This window comes from Varanus komodoensis, unplaced genomic scaffold (assembly GCF_004798865.1).
Source record: "Varanus komodoensis strain SLA01 unplaced genomic scaffold, ASM479886v1 scaffold34_1, whole genome shotgun sequence".
NCBI classification, from domain to species: Eukaryota; Metazoa; Chordata; class Lepidosauria; order Squamata; family Varanidae; genus Varanus; species Varanus komodoensis.
Genome location: NW_025335854.1, coordinates 9371195 through 9388014, shown reverse-complemented (window position 1 = coordinate 9388014; position 16820 = coordinate 9371195). Strand labels below are relative to the sequence as shown.

General features: G+C 48.2%; 1 protein-coding gene across 11 annotated transcripts in view; it reads right to left on the bottom strand.

Moving 5' to 3' along the window:
• Positions 1-16820, bottom strand: part of RC3H1 (ring finger and CCCH-type domains 1) — a 55908-nt gene that overhangs the window by 12770 nt on the left and 26318 nt on the right. For 7 of the 11 annotated variants that reach the window (XM_044439088.1, XM_044439090.1, XM_044439091.1 and 4 more), the window contains 11 exons: positions 15551-15683; positions 14565-14683; positions 13010-13122; positions 10456-10740; positions 9420-9637; positions 8137-8528; positions 6903-7061; positions 4625-4777; positions 2706-2919; positions 1173-1260; positions 931-1060 (listed from right to left, as the gene is read on the bottom strand). In XM_044439088.1, coding sequence (XP_044295023.1) covers positions 931-1060; positions 1173-1260; positions 2706-2919; positions 4625-4777; positions 6903-7061; positions 8137-8528; positions 9420-9637; positions 10456-10740; positions 13010-13122; positions 14565-14683; positions 15551-15683 — 2004 coding nt within the window. The remainder of the gene's footprint in view (positions 1-930; positions 1061-1172; positions 1261-2705; positions 2920-4624; positions 4778-6902; positions 7062-8136; positions 8529-9419; positions 9638-10455; positions 10741-13009; positions 13123-14564; positions 14684-15550; positions 15684-16820) is intronic. The other 4 variants (XM_044439092.1, XM_044439095.1, XM_044439097.1 and 1 more) reach the window with 4 other exon arrangements.

Sequence of the window (16820 nt, the reverse complement as noted above, 5' to 3'; positions counted from 1 at the left end):
TCTAGGATGAATATGTACTGCAGCGATCATTTCTGTCCACTCCTTCTGGACTAGATGCACATTCTTATTCCAAGAAATCAATCTCAACGTTAAGATTTCCAGCATAACTTTTAAATCTGTCAGTCAACACAGAAGTTTAAAAAAAGAGGACTGCACTATGCAATGGCCCATCACTGTACCTCAGAGAAACAGGGCAATAAAACCTATCTATTGGCCAAAGGGCAGATATATCAGTACTAATCCACAAGAGTGAGAGAGAAGGGGTAGGGAGAAAACTGGAACCAAGAAATTCAGAACTAGACTCTTTGGGCAATTGCGTACTGAGGGCAAGCATTTTTCTCTGATTATTTTAAACGTTAAGCTGTATTTCAAATGGCTGAACACAGCCACTTACGTCCCTCAACGGCTTGGGACCTGGTTACCTAAAGGAGTGCCTGCATCCATATGTGCCCTCCTGCCCCTTGGGATCAGCAGCAGAGGCCCTTCTCCGGAAGCCCTCCATGAAGGGTATCAGGAGGGCGAGCACCCGGGGGAGGGCCTTCTCTGCGCTGGCGCCCCACTTATGGAATGCGCTCCCCAGAGAGGTCCGCCTGGCGCTGTCGTTACTTGTTTTTCGGCGCCAGGCCAATACCTTTTTATTTAAATGTCATTTTAATTGTTGATCTTATTTATTGATTTTGAATTTTATGCCAGGATGCCTCCAGTATTTTATGCATTTGTACAGAAATATATTTATGTGTTGGAAGCCGCCCCGAGGCTCATGCGAATGGGGCGGCATACAAGTATTCCAAAATAGTAATGACAAATCTGCCATTCTGTAGGACTCTTTGGCTATAACCGCCAAGGAAAGATGAATTCATACTCAGTGTACGCTCTCGTCCAGTCTGCCCAGTTCCTTCCTAGATGACAACAGGGGATAAAAGCACCCACCTCCAGGCCTCGTGTCTGCTGGCTAATCTGATGGTTTAGCTGCTGCAGTTCAAGTCGAAGCTGCTGCTCCCTCTCAGACGGGGGCAAAGGCTTCCCATGGCCAGCGACGTCGGGCATCGACAACCTCTCCCTTTCGAAACAGAACAGTGTCGAAAACAAAGGGAAATGTTTTGGCTCGTGCTCTTCAGCGCATGTATCATCATATACCTCCAGCCAAGAACCACAAATTCAAATCGCCCTACCTGTCAGTAAGGCGTCCCTGAGAAGGTGTGTTTTGATGGGGTGAATAGGAGCCTCCCCATGCACTGTGTGTTCCGTAAGGGCTGTAATCTGGAAGACAATTGGAAAGGTCTGTGCAGAAGAAGTGACATTATTTGCGCTGTGATCGCTGCAGGGCAGAAGCTGCCCAGCTTGGGAGGCGGTCCTGCATGCGGCGCCATGCCTGCCGTCAACACGCAGGGCTGCCTCCGCCACAGCAGAACACTGCCTCCCACCCATTTCCCTTGACATCTGTGCAGGGCGAAACGTTCCTTGGAGACAGCAACAAGGCTGATCCTCACCGGTCATATTTCTTCCTCTTTTAAACAGCCACCATAAGATGGTTGGCAGATGGGATGAAAGGGAGTTGGAGAGCAGAGAGAGGCTGCACCACCCCAAGGTGAGAAAATGTGTGAGGGCGGGAAGCATCTTTTCCTCCCCCCAAAGCCTGCTTGCCAATGCTACAGAAGTAAATCTAGGTACAGGTGAAGGTTCCCCTGCGCAGGTGGGCGAGTTGTGTCCAACTCTGGGGCTGGTGGTCATCTCTTTGTAAGCCAAAGAGCTGGCGTTGTCCGAAGATGCTTCTGTGGCCACGTGGCTGGCATGACTCAATGCCGAGGTGAATGCTCTTACCTTCCCACTGGAGTGGTACTCATTTACCTACTTGTATTTGCATGTTTTTGAATTGCTAAGTAGGCAAGAACTGGGACAAAGCAGCAGGTGCTCACCCCCGTCACATGGATTTGAACCTGTTGTGCCACCCGTGTCCCAGAAGGAAATGATCCACTAGCAAAAACTGACTTTCCACTTTCCATTGCACGCAGGGCAAATTTGGAATTTGTGAACCTGCCCATGATTAAAAGGCCGACTCCTACTTTGGGCTGGCTGAACACGGCAGTGGTGCATCCAGTTCATGTGCCTGCTTGACGGAGCATGTACACCGTCACATGTGAAGAGGCGGCATGCGCACCAACTGTTCCATTCTTTGACAAGCACTGAGAACTCAAACAGTGCTGGAGAGCGACTTGGCTAAACACTTTTAAAAACTATTCCAGAAGAATTCCTCCATTTCCTTCCGTGTGGCACCACATCTTCTAACGAGGAGGAGCTCCAAGTCATTCCCAGTCCCACTGGCTGGGAACTAATGGGAAGACGACCTCAAAGGCTTTTGTCAGCCTCCGAGTGTTTGCATCCACCTCTGAGGAACACATCCCTGTGATGGATCACAAACTACTTTGGGGGTTTTTGAAGTGTGGCATCTATTAGAGGGGCAAGAAACACGTAACGAAACTTCCCTCGGATATACAGAACCACCTTTTTACCACAGCTAGAGCAGTGACTATTACTTGTCCTCTCTCTCTCTCTCTCTCTCTCTCTCTCTCTCTCTCTCACCCTGAGAATCTATTAGCAATGGGCAGGCTATGCCTGGAACTGCTGCTGACACAGCTAGTACCTAGTAGAACGACTGTGAAACAAATCAGCAAATAAAACAGCCTTCAAATGCATAAGCGTCATACCTGAAACGTTGACTGGTTTTGCAGAAGCCCCTTGGACAGTCATGGCTTGCATGGGGCCAGGATTCTGGTACATCGCCTTGGATGTCCGCGAGATAGCGCCAAACCTCGATACGGTAGGCCGATCTCCAAAGGGGATAAGATCATCATCGCCAGTCTCTGCTGCTCTTCTCTGCAAATCCAAACGCTGGTCTCGCATCCCCTTGCTATCTGTGTTCTGGGGTGAAAGATCAAAAGATTGGGATTTATATAGAAAGCCCTCCAAATGGCTGTCTTTCTTCTTAGCGGAGATCACGTCCTTATTCTCCAAACATGGGGGTGTATCTGCCTAAAGGCATTCGTGCAACAGCCTTCTTTAGAGCAAGCGGACAAATGCTGGCTAGCATTCAGAACTGCCCATGGACAGCGGAACATTCTGTAACGTGGATGCCCAAGTCAAACGCTGGGGCAGGCTACCAATGCCCTTTGCAAAACAGCGCAACAGAGTCATTATTATACCAGGAGGGCCCATCAACCCCCACCCCACCCCCACAAAGTCATGACAGGGATGGTGGGAATGAGGACTAGGGCACAGCCAGGGAGAAATCAAACTGGGAATGAGGACTAGGGCACAGCTGGGGAGAAATCAAACTTCTACTCCCGGCTCAAACCAGCCCTCCCTGAAAAATGGCAGAAATGCCGCCTCCATTTTGCACATGGAGTGGCAAGTTGAGGACTGGGGGCATTTTAGCTCAGCTTCAAAATAAAAAGAGGAAAGGCCAGAACAGTGAATCAGGCAGGGACAGAGAAGGCAGCCTCCTCCAGGAATCTATAGTTTCAACAGAAACAGGACCCTTTAATTAAATCTAATTTTCATGCCACACCAGCAGTTCTCTTGCAGAATGTAATTTGGAAATGCCAGTGTTAAATCCTGGCTCCATTCAGGCATCATGCTATGCCAGAGTTGAGAATCCTAGCGCAGGTTTGTGCTCCCAAATGTGTGACACTTTAAACCATTCTGGCTGCTTTCATTTGCATTCCCTCAGCAGCCAGCTCTGAATGTTCACGTCCATCGCCAACCGTCTCGAGCGGCAAAGCGAGGGCTGAAAGGATGCGCTGCCCATCCGGCCCTCGTGAGCAAGAATGCGAACAACGGGTGCAACCCCACTTCAAAGTACGGTTTCCATGACTGGACTGCCAACACACCCAAGTCTGCTAATCTGTACTTCACATCAAAGGCTCCTTATGAGAGCCAGTGGCGCAGAGGGTAAGAGCATGGGTCTGGGACTCAGGCGCCCTGGGTTCGAGTCCCCACTCAGCCATGGGGCCTACTGGGTGGCTTTGGGCCAGCCAAAGCCTCTCAGCCCAGCCTTCCTCACAGGGTGGTTGCTGTGGGGATGAGAGAGAGAGCAGGAGATCAGCTGCTCTGAGTTCTTTAAAAAGAGAAAGGTGGGATAGAAATCTAGATAAACAAGCAAACAAGCTTTTCAGAGCAGTGGTGTGAAGACCCTGGGCTGGGGTCCCAATCCAATCCAGAACCCCAACTTCTCGAGGTCAATGGTGAGAGGGGTGAAGGCAAAGGCAGCAGGGACAAAGTATCAGCCGACTGTGGCTTGGCAGTTTTACTGCCAAAAGCAAAGCCTCGGAGGAAACCACCGAACAATTTGGCGATGGTGTGAAGGGGGGTGGCCGCCTGTGGAGCCTTAGTGGGGACAGTGTGGGCCCCAGGCCTGACGCTCCACACACTACTTTAGGGGCCCCGTTAACAGGAAAAGGACAGGGAGCTGCAGCTGCGTTGCAGTGCCAGCCCACAGTTGCCACTCCAGAGATGCCTGCAGGCCAACGCTGGCACGGTGCGGCCTGTCTTTCCGCAACCCTGGTGGTCGGCGAAATGCCAACGGAACTCTCTCCCCAGCACTGTCGAGTCTCCTCCGCACGCTTACCACCATTTCCACAAGCCCCACTGCCACAATGTCTTTGGGTTTTGCATCTTTGGTTCCAATGTAGGAGCCGATGGTGTCGCATGACCAGGGGGAGTACTGGCTGTAATCATTTCCTTTGTATTTCCCAGCTACTTTCAGGTCTTCGTCTATATACTGCATAAAAACAAAGCCCATCTGTGTAAGGGAGGGATAGGAAGCACGGTCCTGACATTCAGCATTAGACATGAAGAGGAAGCATCCTTGCCTAAAGGGATGGTGCAAAGAGCACTAAGGAAATGCTTGGATTTGTGGTAAAATGCTGCTTGAGATCAACTATGCCATTCGAAGTGTTCAGAGGGCTTCGGTCTGCTTGTAAAAGGTTTATTTATATAACAATGTCATGAAATTTAAATACACGAGACCCCCACACAGTGGAAAACTGAATCAACACCATTCTAGTATTTAATGCATACAAATATTTACATTAAATTAAATTAATGGAAACATAAAGTATGGCTATCAATGCACACAACAGTCAAATCTGACCAGTTCGCCCTCTAGCCACACTCAGATGATGCCTTCCCACAATCTCTGCCTTAAGCAGGGGAGAACAGGTCCCCCCCAGCCCCACTCCTGGGGCCACTGATGTCCACAGGGGTGTGTGAAATTTGAATAGGATGCACAGTGTCTTGCAGAACTGTTAACTCCACTTTAACATTTCCATATTTTACTGTGTTATAACCGGGAACAGAATGGATTTGACTTTGTGACCGCTTGACGTACACAAGGGATTCAGCTCTGTGAAGGCACAAAATATTTTTTACAGTGGTTTAGCAAAGAAAAACAACCCGGCACTTGTTGGCTGCTTAAGTATTCACTGAATTTGCTGCTGTGATGCAGCCCACTGTCTCCAGAAGTCACATACAGAAGCAAGTAGCCCAACGGAGTCTTCCCGTGTGCAGTGATGTATCGTGTGATCTGAGATTACCTGCACCTGCTCCACCATAAAGTCAAGTTGTGTAGAAGCATCCGTCGGAGTCGTGCTGCACAAAAATCCTAAATTATGAACACCCCCTGGAGTGCCATTAAATGCACTGGAGTGAAGTGGAAAGGAGAGGGTCCGCTGCAACTCTGCCTAGGGAAAGCTGACCGCCACAACAGCAAACAAGAGGCCCATCTCGAGAAAGACCTACCGCCAAGAAGACAACCGGGCTTTTGGAAGGATGATGAGGAGAACACCACTGCTGAGGAAAAGCCACACGAAGGTCCATTTGGGCTCTGCAAAGAGGCACGTGGGAAAAGGTTCTTTGGTCCGACGAGGCCTGAAATGGACTGTTTGGCCTTGCAAACAATGCTGCATGTGGACAAAGGACCACAGTGCCAGGACTGGGGGTGAGATGGATGGAGCCAACGGTAGGAGCACACTTCTGCCACTCTGCAAGGGATCTGGAGCTGAGGCAGAGGTTTGCCTTCCAGCAAGGCACCTGGCACACAGGCAAGCGAACACTGGAGAGGTTTCGGAGCAAGGACCTGAGTGTTTTAGTATGGCTCAGTCAAAGCCCAGACCCCAATCTGAAAGAGAACCTGTGGCAAGACTTTTAAGCGGCTGGTTATCAATGGCCCGCATCCAACGCGACAGGGCTGGACAGTTTTGCCAGGAAGGAGGAGCCAACAGTGTGGGGTCTGGAGGCACGGTGTTGGTCAGGACTCCTCTGGGAAGATGCACAGCTGTAAATCCTGCCAAAGGAGCCTCTGCCTTCTTGACTCGGGGTGCGTGTGTGTGTGGGAATACGTACTCAACCAGCACATGCCAGTTTGCCTTTTGACTTAAATGTTGTGCCGCAATAAAAATATTTTGCACCTTCACAGTGCTGAGTATCTTGGGTACATCAAACACTCACCATTTCAATTCCCGTTTGCAAGCCAAGAAAATGTGGAAAGCGGGAGGTATATACTTGTGCAAGGTGCTCGATATGCAACAAGCGGGGGCAAGACCATTGTCCAAATCATGTGGCTGGTCCTCAGAGTTCACCTGAAATGTCTGCCATGTTGCTCAGGTCCATACACACACTGTACAAGGCCACATGTGAGCCCCTGTGGGGCAGACACACCCAGTGGGCAAAACAGGAAGAGATGTCAGCCCTTCTACAAACAGGGTGTGATGGAGTGAGACCATGAAAGAACATGTCCAAAAGGGGCATCTCCCTTTCTTCTGGCAGGTTGAGCTACTCAAGTTACTCACTAAGCACCCATGATCCCTGAAATAAGTCAACAATTGCATTTTAAAAAGTATGTTCACCTCATCAGTGTGTAAAGAGTGAGGCAGAGTTGGTGACGATGCAAAAGGAGGTGGAGAGATGACCTTCCTTTCCTCCAGCTGGGCCATGATCTCCTTTCGTCGACGGTGCAATTCATCTAGACTGGGATGTGGCTGTGGGGGAGGCCGGGGATAAGGGTCCTGAAGATTTAGAGGCTCATTTATTGAAGAAATAAGCTGAACACATGGACAATTCTGCAGTATACAAATGCACCCCAATCCATAATGGGGCAGCTAGTTTCATATCAAGAAGGCTGAACAACGGGGAGAAACGTTTCATTTTTGGCTGAATGTAGTAATAGAATTCATTCATATTTAGGTAATATGCTACAGAGGAGAAAAGCTGTCCAATAACATAAAGAGCTGCACACTATCTCAGGAGCCATTTTGCAAGCATTCAAGCTTTGATGCTTGTATAAATAAAGACAAAAAAAGAGATAAATCACCTCCATTTGACATGGCACCAAAAGAAAACATTTTTGTTAATACCATTCTGGGGAAAAATTAGAACAGCTACATTAATTGCTGGTATTTTCACAAAAATTTGCAATGTTCCCCAGTAGGAACTTATAGTTTGATTTTTGCAATCTCCATATAGCAAAGCGACTTCAACGTCCTTCTCTACAAAAGGAATGCTTTCTTAAGTTACGTAGTGAGGCGGAGATCACTTTGGGCTGCTGTACTGGATGCAGAATTCAGCTTTCAAGCACTAAGATGGCTTTCTGTAAAATTTTAATTTGGAATATTTTCTGATACTCTAAACTGACTGGAATCTGAGTTACCATTTAAATTTGCTAAACTTATAAAAGGTTGCAAAATTTAGCTTTTTGTTTAATAATCTGAGCTACTTTGATGTAGACTTTATTTTATTTAAGGCAAGAGTGGGAGAACTGTGACCTTTCCTGTGTTTGCGTGTGCATCTATCACCACTTCTAGCCAGCCTGCCAAGGGTGAGGGGCTATGGAGATTCTGGCCAGAACAACTGCAGGGTCCCCAGATTTAAGAGTGGAATGCCAACCACACAGCCCGAATCGATGATAAAATCCCCGATTTGCCACTGACTTACTTAGTGGCCCCAACCCAGCCTGGATCTCTTTATCTCGTCTGTTACAATGTGATCTCAGAGAGCTGCTATGAAGACCGTACTGTGTTTTGCATGTAAACATGTCAAACAAAATAAGAAGAAAAATGAAGGAATAACACTGAGAACACATACTCGGTGATAGGAAGGTCTGATCGGGTTCAGATGTGGGCCAACCGGGTAGTAGCCTTCGACTTGTGAGTATCGGTCTCTTGTTTCAGGAACGTATGGCGAGACGGCTGGCTGAGGAATTTCAATGGGCACAGGGCTCCCTCGGATGACATCTTCCCGGTGGTACGTCTGGGCTGGGGGGTACACACGCCTGCCGTCATAGTGAGGCGGGTACATCGGCTGCCCCATGGGAGGGTATGGCTGTGGCTGGGCGCTGTAGTGAGAATTCACCATGCGATCCTGGAGGTATGGCGGGTAATGCTCCAAGTAAGGAGGGCCTGGCTCAGGAACAGACGGAGGAGGCCGGACAAATCGGGACATGCACTGTGGAGACTGAGTGGCAGGATAACACACACCTAAATACAAGACACAAGGTTTTGGAAAGAAGCTTTGACACCATGCATTCTTTCAGCTGCTTCAGAGAATTGTACTCTGAAAGCAATATGCCTCAGGACATACGCTCACTATTCATGTGATAACCACAGAGCATCATCAGTCTTAAGCAGTCTTCCCCAGCCTAGCGCCCTCCAGATTTTTCAGGCTACAACTCCTGCAACCCCTGCCAGCTTGTCCAATGGGCGGGGATGATAGGATTTGGAAATGGAAGGATATGGAATGCACCAGGTTGGGGGAAGCTGGTCTGAAGAAAGAAAATTGGCATAAGGAAACATCTGAAAGCCACTTTCACTGCAATCTGATTCACCCAGGTATCTCTGCATACACAGAAATCATTCCAGCCCTCTCTGAAATGACTCTGCCACCCAACCTGGGCACCTGCAGTGGCAGGAGCCAGCACATCCCTGCTGCTTTTCCTGCTCTCTCTCTGCTCTGCTGCTCAAAGAAACCAGATACTGTCAGAGATGCGCTTGCAAGCAAAGGCAAACATTTCGCAAAGAGGGCTAAATTCAGTTTGAGTTTTATGGCATGCAGGCCGCTGCGCCACTGTGCCAAGTATTGCTGCAGTCCCTTTAAATTCCAGAGCACACTGCAAAGAAAGCACGGTAAGAAACGCAGACAGGTGCCCCACCAGATATTCTTCCATGCATGGCACCTGCTTTGCTATCCGGCTTGGTATGTTGAGCATTTTATCTGGCACACTGCACAGGCAGGTTGGGATTCAAAGTGTTAACACTGAACTATTGAAAGCAGCAATTTGTCTAGTTCTCCAGCACCCCTACCTTTCTCCAGGGCTTCCCAAGGGCGCAAACCATCGCTCCAAGGCGAAAGCTCACCCGGGTGGCACTTACGTGGCTGGTAAGGCGGGGCCTCAAACAGCGGAGCTGCTCCTCCAGCATCCTGGTAAAACACGTCTGTTTGCTGAGCTGGGTACAGCTGGGAACCCTGCGGTACCATCTGGAGCTGCTTGCCCACTGATATTGGAGGCAGGTCTGCAGGTCCACGGGGTGCCACTGGGTGAGTGTTCACTGGTAAGGCAGACAGAGGACTCTTAGGAACAGGTTCCAGCCTAGAAAAGATGGACCACAGCGTCAAGGCTGTCGCATGCTTGGGGCACATGCTGCCAAGCGCCACTGCTTTTCTGCCATTTAGTCCAGGTGTCGGGGTTAGTGGAAATCTCCCACCCATCTGTCCCCTGCAATTATAGATGGGCTGGGGGCAGGCAGGAGGAGGAAGCACCACCGGCACCAGAGAACCCACCCGGCCCCATGGCTCCCGAATCAATTCCAGTGGCTGCTGCAATCCAGCTTCAGAGGAAAGCAGCAAGCAAAGCAGAAGCTGGGACTCTAGCAACCCTGTTTCACAACTGCAGTGTACACAAGGGACAAACAGGAGTACATTTCAACATCTACGGATAACTTCATTCTCTCACTTCACTGTAGCACTAAGAAGCTGAAGCAAGTGTGTTTTTTCCTGTTCAGGCCAGAATGGTTTGGCTCTTATCTGGGCAGAACAGGACTGCCCCAAACAGGATTATCATATGGCAGAACACTTCACTTCTGGTTGAAGTAAAAAGCTGGCTTTATCCCCCTATGTCCTAAAACAAAGAAGGCGATCCATAGATGGAAGGAGACCTGCACAGCCACACTGGCATTCCAAGTGCAGAAGTCGCCCAGTGCCACCAACAGGATGCCTGCTGGCTGCCGACCCTCATCCGCATCAGGTGTGGACATGGCGCGCCGATGCAAGGCCGATCGAGGGCTTCTGCGGATGTACCACATTTGCACGTGCACCCTTTTTTCCCCCACAAAGAAGCCACATATGGGCAGGTTTTGCCAGACGGAGGATCTGTCCTGGCCGTCTTTGTATGTCGAAGAAAAAGCGTACAAGTCAGGAGGTGATCCGGGGGCGCTGCTGCTGTGGAGCTCCATCTTCCCAGGCTTCAGGGCCGAGTCATAGCTCGAGTCGGTTCCGCGGGAGATGAGCTGCGTCACGGCCCCGCCCGTGGGGACAATCCCGTTCGGCAAGGCCGAGGGCTTCCTGCTGGGCAGATCCACAACCCCTTCCTCGGAGAGCATCGCTGCCGCCGCCGACAGGCCCACTTCGTTCAGCTGGCCTAAGGAACCACTCAGAGGCCTCCGAGGAACAAGTCGCTTGTTCATCTTACGGAACCTTCAGAAGAAAGAGGAGGAGGAGAATCGCAGCAAATGAAGGAAGAATGGGAAACGGCTGCGCTTCAACAGTTATTTCTGCCCCGAGGCCTGTGCCACAGGGCAAACCCTAAGTCAGGTGTGAGAATGACAATCAGGAATACTCACACACCAAACCTGCTTGGTGCAGGTCAAACACGTTTTACTTTGCTGTATCAGGCAGCACCCCCTGCCCTCCCCCCCACCAAAAAAAGTTGTTAACAAAACCCATAAGGAACTCTGGGAATGTCAGTATTTCACCGCCAGCATTTCCACTCAGTCTTGATCTACCTAACAGGCTGCGCTGCATTTTGTAAAATCAGTGGATAATACACTAAAGCTTAAAGCTTTTGGCAGCCATCCAGAGAGTATTGGGACGGCACATAAAACTTTTAAATAAACAAATAAATAAATGGAACATGCAACAAAATGTGACCAGCATGAGAAGGGATGCGCTCGGGGACGGTAGAGGATCCTCGCAACAGCAGGGCCCTGTGTTATGCGGAAGCATGCACTGCTCCCTGCATGCTCATCTGGCTTCAGAGGGCTCCGAAACGTCCTAAGATGTCTCCCAAAGTGCAGGATTTGCCACAGGGAAAAAAGAGGAAGTACTGCTGCATCCCGTGCCACTGAGTTCTTACCCTGGAGAAAACCACTGCACAGAGATGTACGGTCCACAAGCTGCCCGCGCCTGTTTTCTCACTGCCTGTCCCCTCTAAGCTGAAACTCCAAAGAATCGAACTACATTTGGGAGCTTGGCTTACAGAGTCTTCCATGCCTTTCAGACAACAAAACACTAATACAGCATGAAAAGAGAACAAATTTGTCTTCTATAGGCTTCCCCTCATCTAGTGAACAGAAGATCACTAGAATCTTTCAGGTCATCCCAGCGGGGATTTCTCCACATGGTGCAGAACACTGTAAAACGCGATCATGTCCTTGTCTTATTTGCCATTTCTCTAAAATTAAGAAGCGTCTCATAGAGGGGTTTCCCCAATGTACCAACCAGTTTAATATATATACCCTATTCTGCATCTTTTTTGGCTCTACAATATCCTCTCTGATGTGCAACCACTGGAGTCTTTGAAATAGTATTTCAAATGTGGCCACATCACAGGTTTCTCTGAACACATTACAGTCCTAGCAGTTTTATGGCGATTCCTTTCCTAAAAACCGAGAGCATGGAATTTGCGTTTTTCACCACCACTGCACACGTTAACTGAATTATCCACGAAGATCTCTCTTCCAGTCAGTCACAGTGTCAGACGCTATTCGCCTATTACTTTGCATCTAACAGGGCTCTGTGATGACGCAGGCTCAAGCCATGCCTCTTACGCCACCCTGACATGGCATTACCACACCCCCCTCCTTCCAACAGCTGCATGTTGAAATCCGGCTGTCTGCAGAAGGACCACACTTCAACCATTTAAATTAAAACACATGCGGTACAATTTCACAGTGACGCCTCCAGCTTACTACCCTTCACTGTGGGAACTATTTCTTCCCTGTTTTTTAACCAAATACAAAAGTAGACAGAAGCAGCATTTGGTAAGGGATGCTGTCAAAAGCCCTTTGAAGGCCGAGTGTATGCTTTCTTTTGGACCATCCCTAGCTGAGTGCTTCCTGGCACTTTCAAAGGAATCAGGTATCATCTCCCGTGGCAGAAGTCATGGCCATTCTTCAGCAAGACTTGTTCTTGGAATACTAGGAATGGGGGACTTCTGGGCTGCTGGTGGCATATGGCCAGCAGGGGCAGCCCAATCAGTCCAACAGCTTTTTCCCCTTTTCTTGACAAGGAAAAGCTCATCTCTCCAACTTCAACAGTTCTCATAGAACAAATGTTAAGCTAGCCAGCCTGTAATTTCCTGGACCCATTTTGGAACATGTGATGCTATATTAGCTACATTCCAATCCAGTGAAACAGAGGTTAATTCTGAAAACAGATGATTGTGAAAAGATCTGAAATTTCAAATCAGAACGCTTTAAGAATTCTCAGGCTGGTAACATCTGGACCTAATTTTTAAAATTTGTTGATAAGCACTAGTATTTCCTCTTATCAGCACTGTCCTACTTAATTGTAAACTGCCAAGGTCTACAAAATCCCCACTTGGATGACCTGAAAGATTCATAAATGCATCCTTCTTAGCAATGTTTTTTTCCCCAAACAAGACATTCCCCAGTACCTGCTCACATAATCACAACCCAGTAACAAATTCATGGTCTGTGAAGTAGAAGAAAATATGGAGCCTTACTTTTCTAGTTCTTCCTGCGAGTGTGCAAATGTGCAGCTGGCCCCACGGGGGCACCCTCCTCGCTGCTTCATGTCTCGGCACATGTATGTCTTGTACTTGCTGTGCTGAGGAGGCTAAAGAAAGAGATAAAATTAGGAAGTGATACCCAATACTGATAATGGCACAGACTATTTTGGAAAGAGGGCTCCAAAATAAATTCAAGAAATGCGGATCTTATAGAGAGGGTGGGAAAAGGTTTCCTAAAGGAAAACAGGGTTTGCGAACTAGCAAAATTTAATGGGATTTGTGATTAAGGTTGAAATCCTTTAAGATGGACATTGTTCTGGACCAGAGCACATTTAATGCTAGCCCACTGTTTATCTAAAGCACAGCTTGTTTGCGCTACCCAGGGTTTATCTGCAAAATGACTGAACCAGGGAACCAGGGGGGACAATCCCTGGTGCAGGGAGTGAGAAAGGCAGTTGCGCTTGGCAAACGCTCCCAAGGCATGACTCAGAGGGGAGGCCTTGGAGTGTGGGCCCGTTCCAGATGCCTCTCCAAGTTCAGGGCTTATGGGCACCTTGACTGGACTGCACCCTTACTATATTTACAGAAGAGCAACAGAAATTAGTACAAACATTCGTGGCAAGCAAGGCAAGCACAGTAACCAGCCATGCCTGATAACTACAACTAGCGATTGTTGTTTAAGCAGCAGGAGCCTAATTCTCAACAATATGCCTGTCCTTCTGGTGTCTGCTGGGTATCATGTGTAAGGAGATTCTGGCCTGCAGGTGTCTTATACTCCAACAAAGTACTGGGTCCGAGGCGATGCTTGATGTCTTGCACGGGCAACTCTCCTGGAGTTGTGGGGTCAGCCAACACTGGGCTTGGGATGCATACCCTCAGTCCTGCATTCATTTTTAATGCACTGGGCACTACTGCAAGGGGCCTGCACACTCAACAGTACGTTGTGCAGTGGCATGCCAACCTGTGCGAGACACTGCTATTGGAGGTTCTGGTGCACCATTTGCAGACATGCTTTTCTACATACGTTAGACGTCACTGGCATGGAGTGTCAGGCTCACACCTCAAAACAGCAGTGAGCTGCAGAGGATACTTCCCCTGAGGTTCGGGTACATGCTTTGGGGTAGCGCACGTTTTGGGGTAGGTTCGTTTGCCGTGCAGAGCCCAACTTTGTTCGCTATCTGCGAAGATGATTGGCCTGAGTGTCCACCACCCAGTGCGCTGGCGCAGAAGGGGAGCCAGCAGCCACTCACGTTGTGTGCGAGCATGATCTCCACCAGAGGCACTCTGGATCTTGCCTCTCCCCTCCGCTGGGAGGGTCTGTGTCCAGCCTCACTGCACAGCATGCACCGCTCTTTCTGCAAGGGGGAGTGTGGGAACAGCTTCGCACCCTGACGTTTATTAACAGATTAGAGCTCCTCCAGTACTTTCACCTCCCTTTTTGTCTCATGTTTGTCCTATCTTTCACACACCAGGAAAACCATGAGATTAAAAAGGAAGGAAGGAAACAGCCATGTCCACAGACTGTGACAAGGCTTGGCCCACACGGTACCTGCTGCTGATCTGCTCCTTTCTTGCTGTGATTTTGGATGTAATCAACCAGCCCGTGCACTACAGTTCGCACGGCTACCAGTCCGTTCTCAAGCTGTTCCCATGTAGGTGGTGGGGCATCTACAGTGTTAACAAGAAACAGAACAGTTGAAACTGTCTAACAGATCTCTGCATACAATATCCCACAGAAATATAAGTCCATGAATCACAGCCATCACCAATGTTTCAAAAGTGCCAAATGTAGGTCAGTTTTGACAGAGAACATGATGTGTTGGACCCAGGAAAGCAAATTTTAATTTGCCAGATTTAGGGCGTAGCGACTGCAAACTTTTATCTGCCTATAAGGAAGCAAAAAGACACTCAAACCAGAGCACTCACAGACAGACACCTCAGAACAATCCAATGCTGGGAAACAGGAGGAGATTGGAGGTAACAGAGAATTAGGCCTGAGAGGACCCAAAACAAGTACACTTATCATGTAATTAAAAGCAATGATCTGAGCTACAGGAAATAGACTAGACTTCTTGACTAATTAAAAACAGTACTTGATTAATTCTGCCATTCAACTTGGTTACCTTTTGCTTGAATCAGGATTATGGATTTAATCATCAGGATTATTACACTACAGGTTTAAACTTCCCATGCCTGGATGTTTATTATGTTTACAGTACATTATGAATGGTTCCTGTAATTATTTTACATATAACTAAGCATTAATGCAATCACTGGTGTCTGTATTTCTTCAATTTCAATTCTCTCTGACCTCCCTGGTAACATTCTTCCTCTTCTTGCACCTGTTAATCTGCCAACTCAAGGTAATGTTCCAGGTGCTCAACCAAGTGGACTCTGGTGCATGAAACTGAACGACTGTATTTGCACGCTGCCCTTTTCCTTCAAGGAACTCAAGGCAGCTTATATAATTAATGCGCTAGTACCAAAGATACCAAAAACACTTTCCCCTTTCCTAATATATTTTTTTATAGTTACCTGGGCTAGGATCGATATTTGCCAGGAGTTCTAGATGAGGTCGGAGCCGATTCAGGTTGGCCGGGTCGCCAGTCCGCTGAAGAGCAATGGTTAGTTCCTGAACACTCTGCGCAAAAGAAGCTGGGGTCTGCAACTTAAAATGTACAAACATGCAATCATTAGAGCTGTCCTCCGGCTCCCCGAAGACACAACCGGCAGACCACAACTAAAGCAACATTCCCGAGTTACTTCAAGCAACTGCAGTGAAGATTTGCACCTTGGTAGGAAATTGTTTGCTCTCTTGAATTCAGGAGATGCTATTTCGGTCCTGATTCCTTGCCACTCCTGTTGGCGAGTACAGCCTAACATCACACGCAAATTTTGTGGGTATAAATACAAGCAACACATCGAACTGTTACTTCCAGTTATCCAGCTACAGATATGAAATCCAGCCAGAAAACACAGACTGCTTTAGTGAGCCGTTGCTCAGATGCTCATTTCACAGCTAGTGTGCCATAAAATCCAGTGATCTTTCTTTTGCAAAACCATGCAAGTTCATGGGTCAAAACTATTCTGTTTATAAATGTAAACAATTGATTGTCCTTCAAAAAACACATAAAACTTAAGTTAATGTGGTCACTTTATCTTCTTCCCCATGCAAGCACTGAGGATGTTTGTAGAGTCTTATGTACTAAGCTTAACTTAGAGGCTGAACCTCCATGTATCCCACTATCTTGGTTTGTCAGCTCAGCAGTGAGCCCACAGAATGTGTTCAGGGAGAATGTCAGCAAGTACAATCTCCCCAAACGCTCGATGCAGATACACACAAATGAACTATAGGTGCAGCCAGTTACTTGCTATTTGCATAAACTGCTTGCGACAAAAGCACCTAGTGATCCTTTTGAGCTGAAAGACTACAATCCAAAAGAAACTTGCTCCTCAACACACACAACTAGTATAACAACATGTGCAGCCATAAGATCAAGACTTATTTTTAGAATCTCTCAGGATGGGGACAAAAATCTGTACATATTATCTCTGCATAGTACCCAAAATGGAATCAGCCCGTCCGTATGCTTTCTCTATTCCAGAGTAACGAGCGGATGGTTGGAAACAGAGCCTTTGCTGGGTAACTACAAAGGTCCAGAAAAGCATGCCAGGTCAGACCAAGGGTCTGCATAGTCCAAAATTGCCATTTCGAGCCATTAAGGGCCCCTCAGAAGCTCAGCGTCAGGCAACGGTGCTGCACTGGCTCCACCACTCTGCTGGACTGCAGGAGGAGCATCTTGGC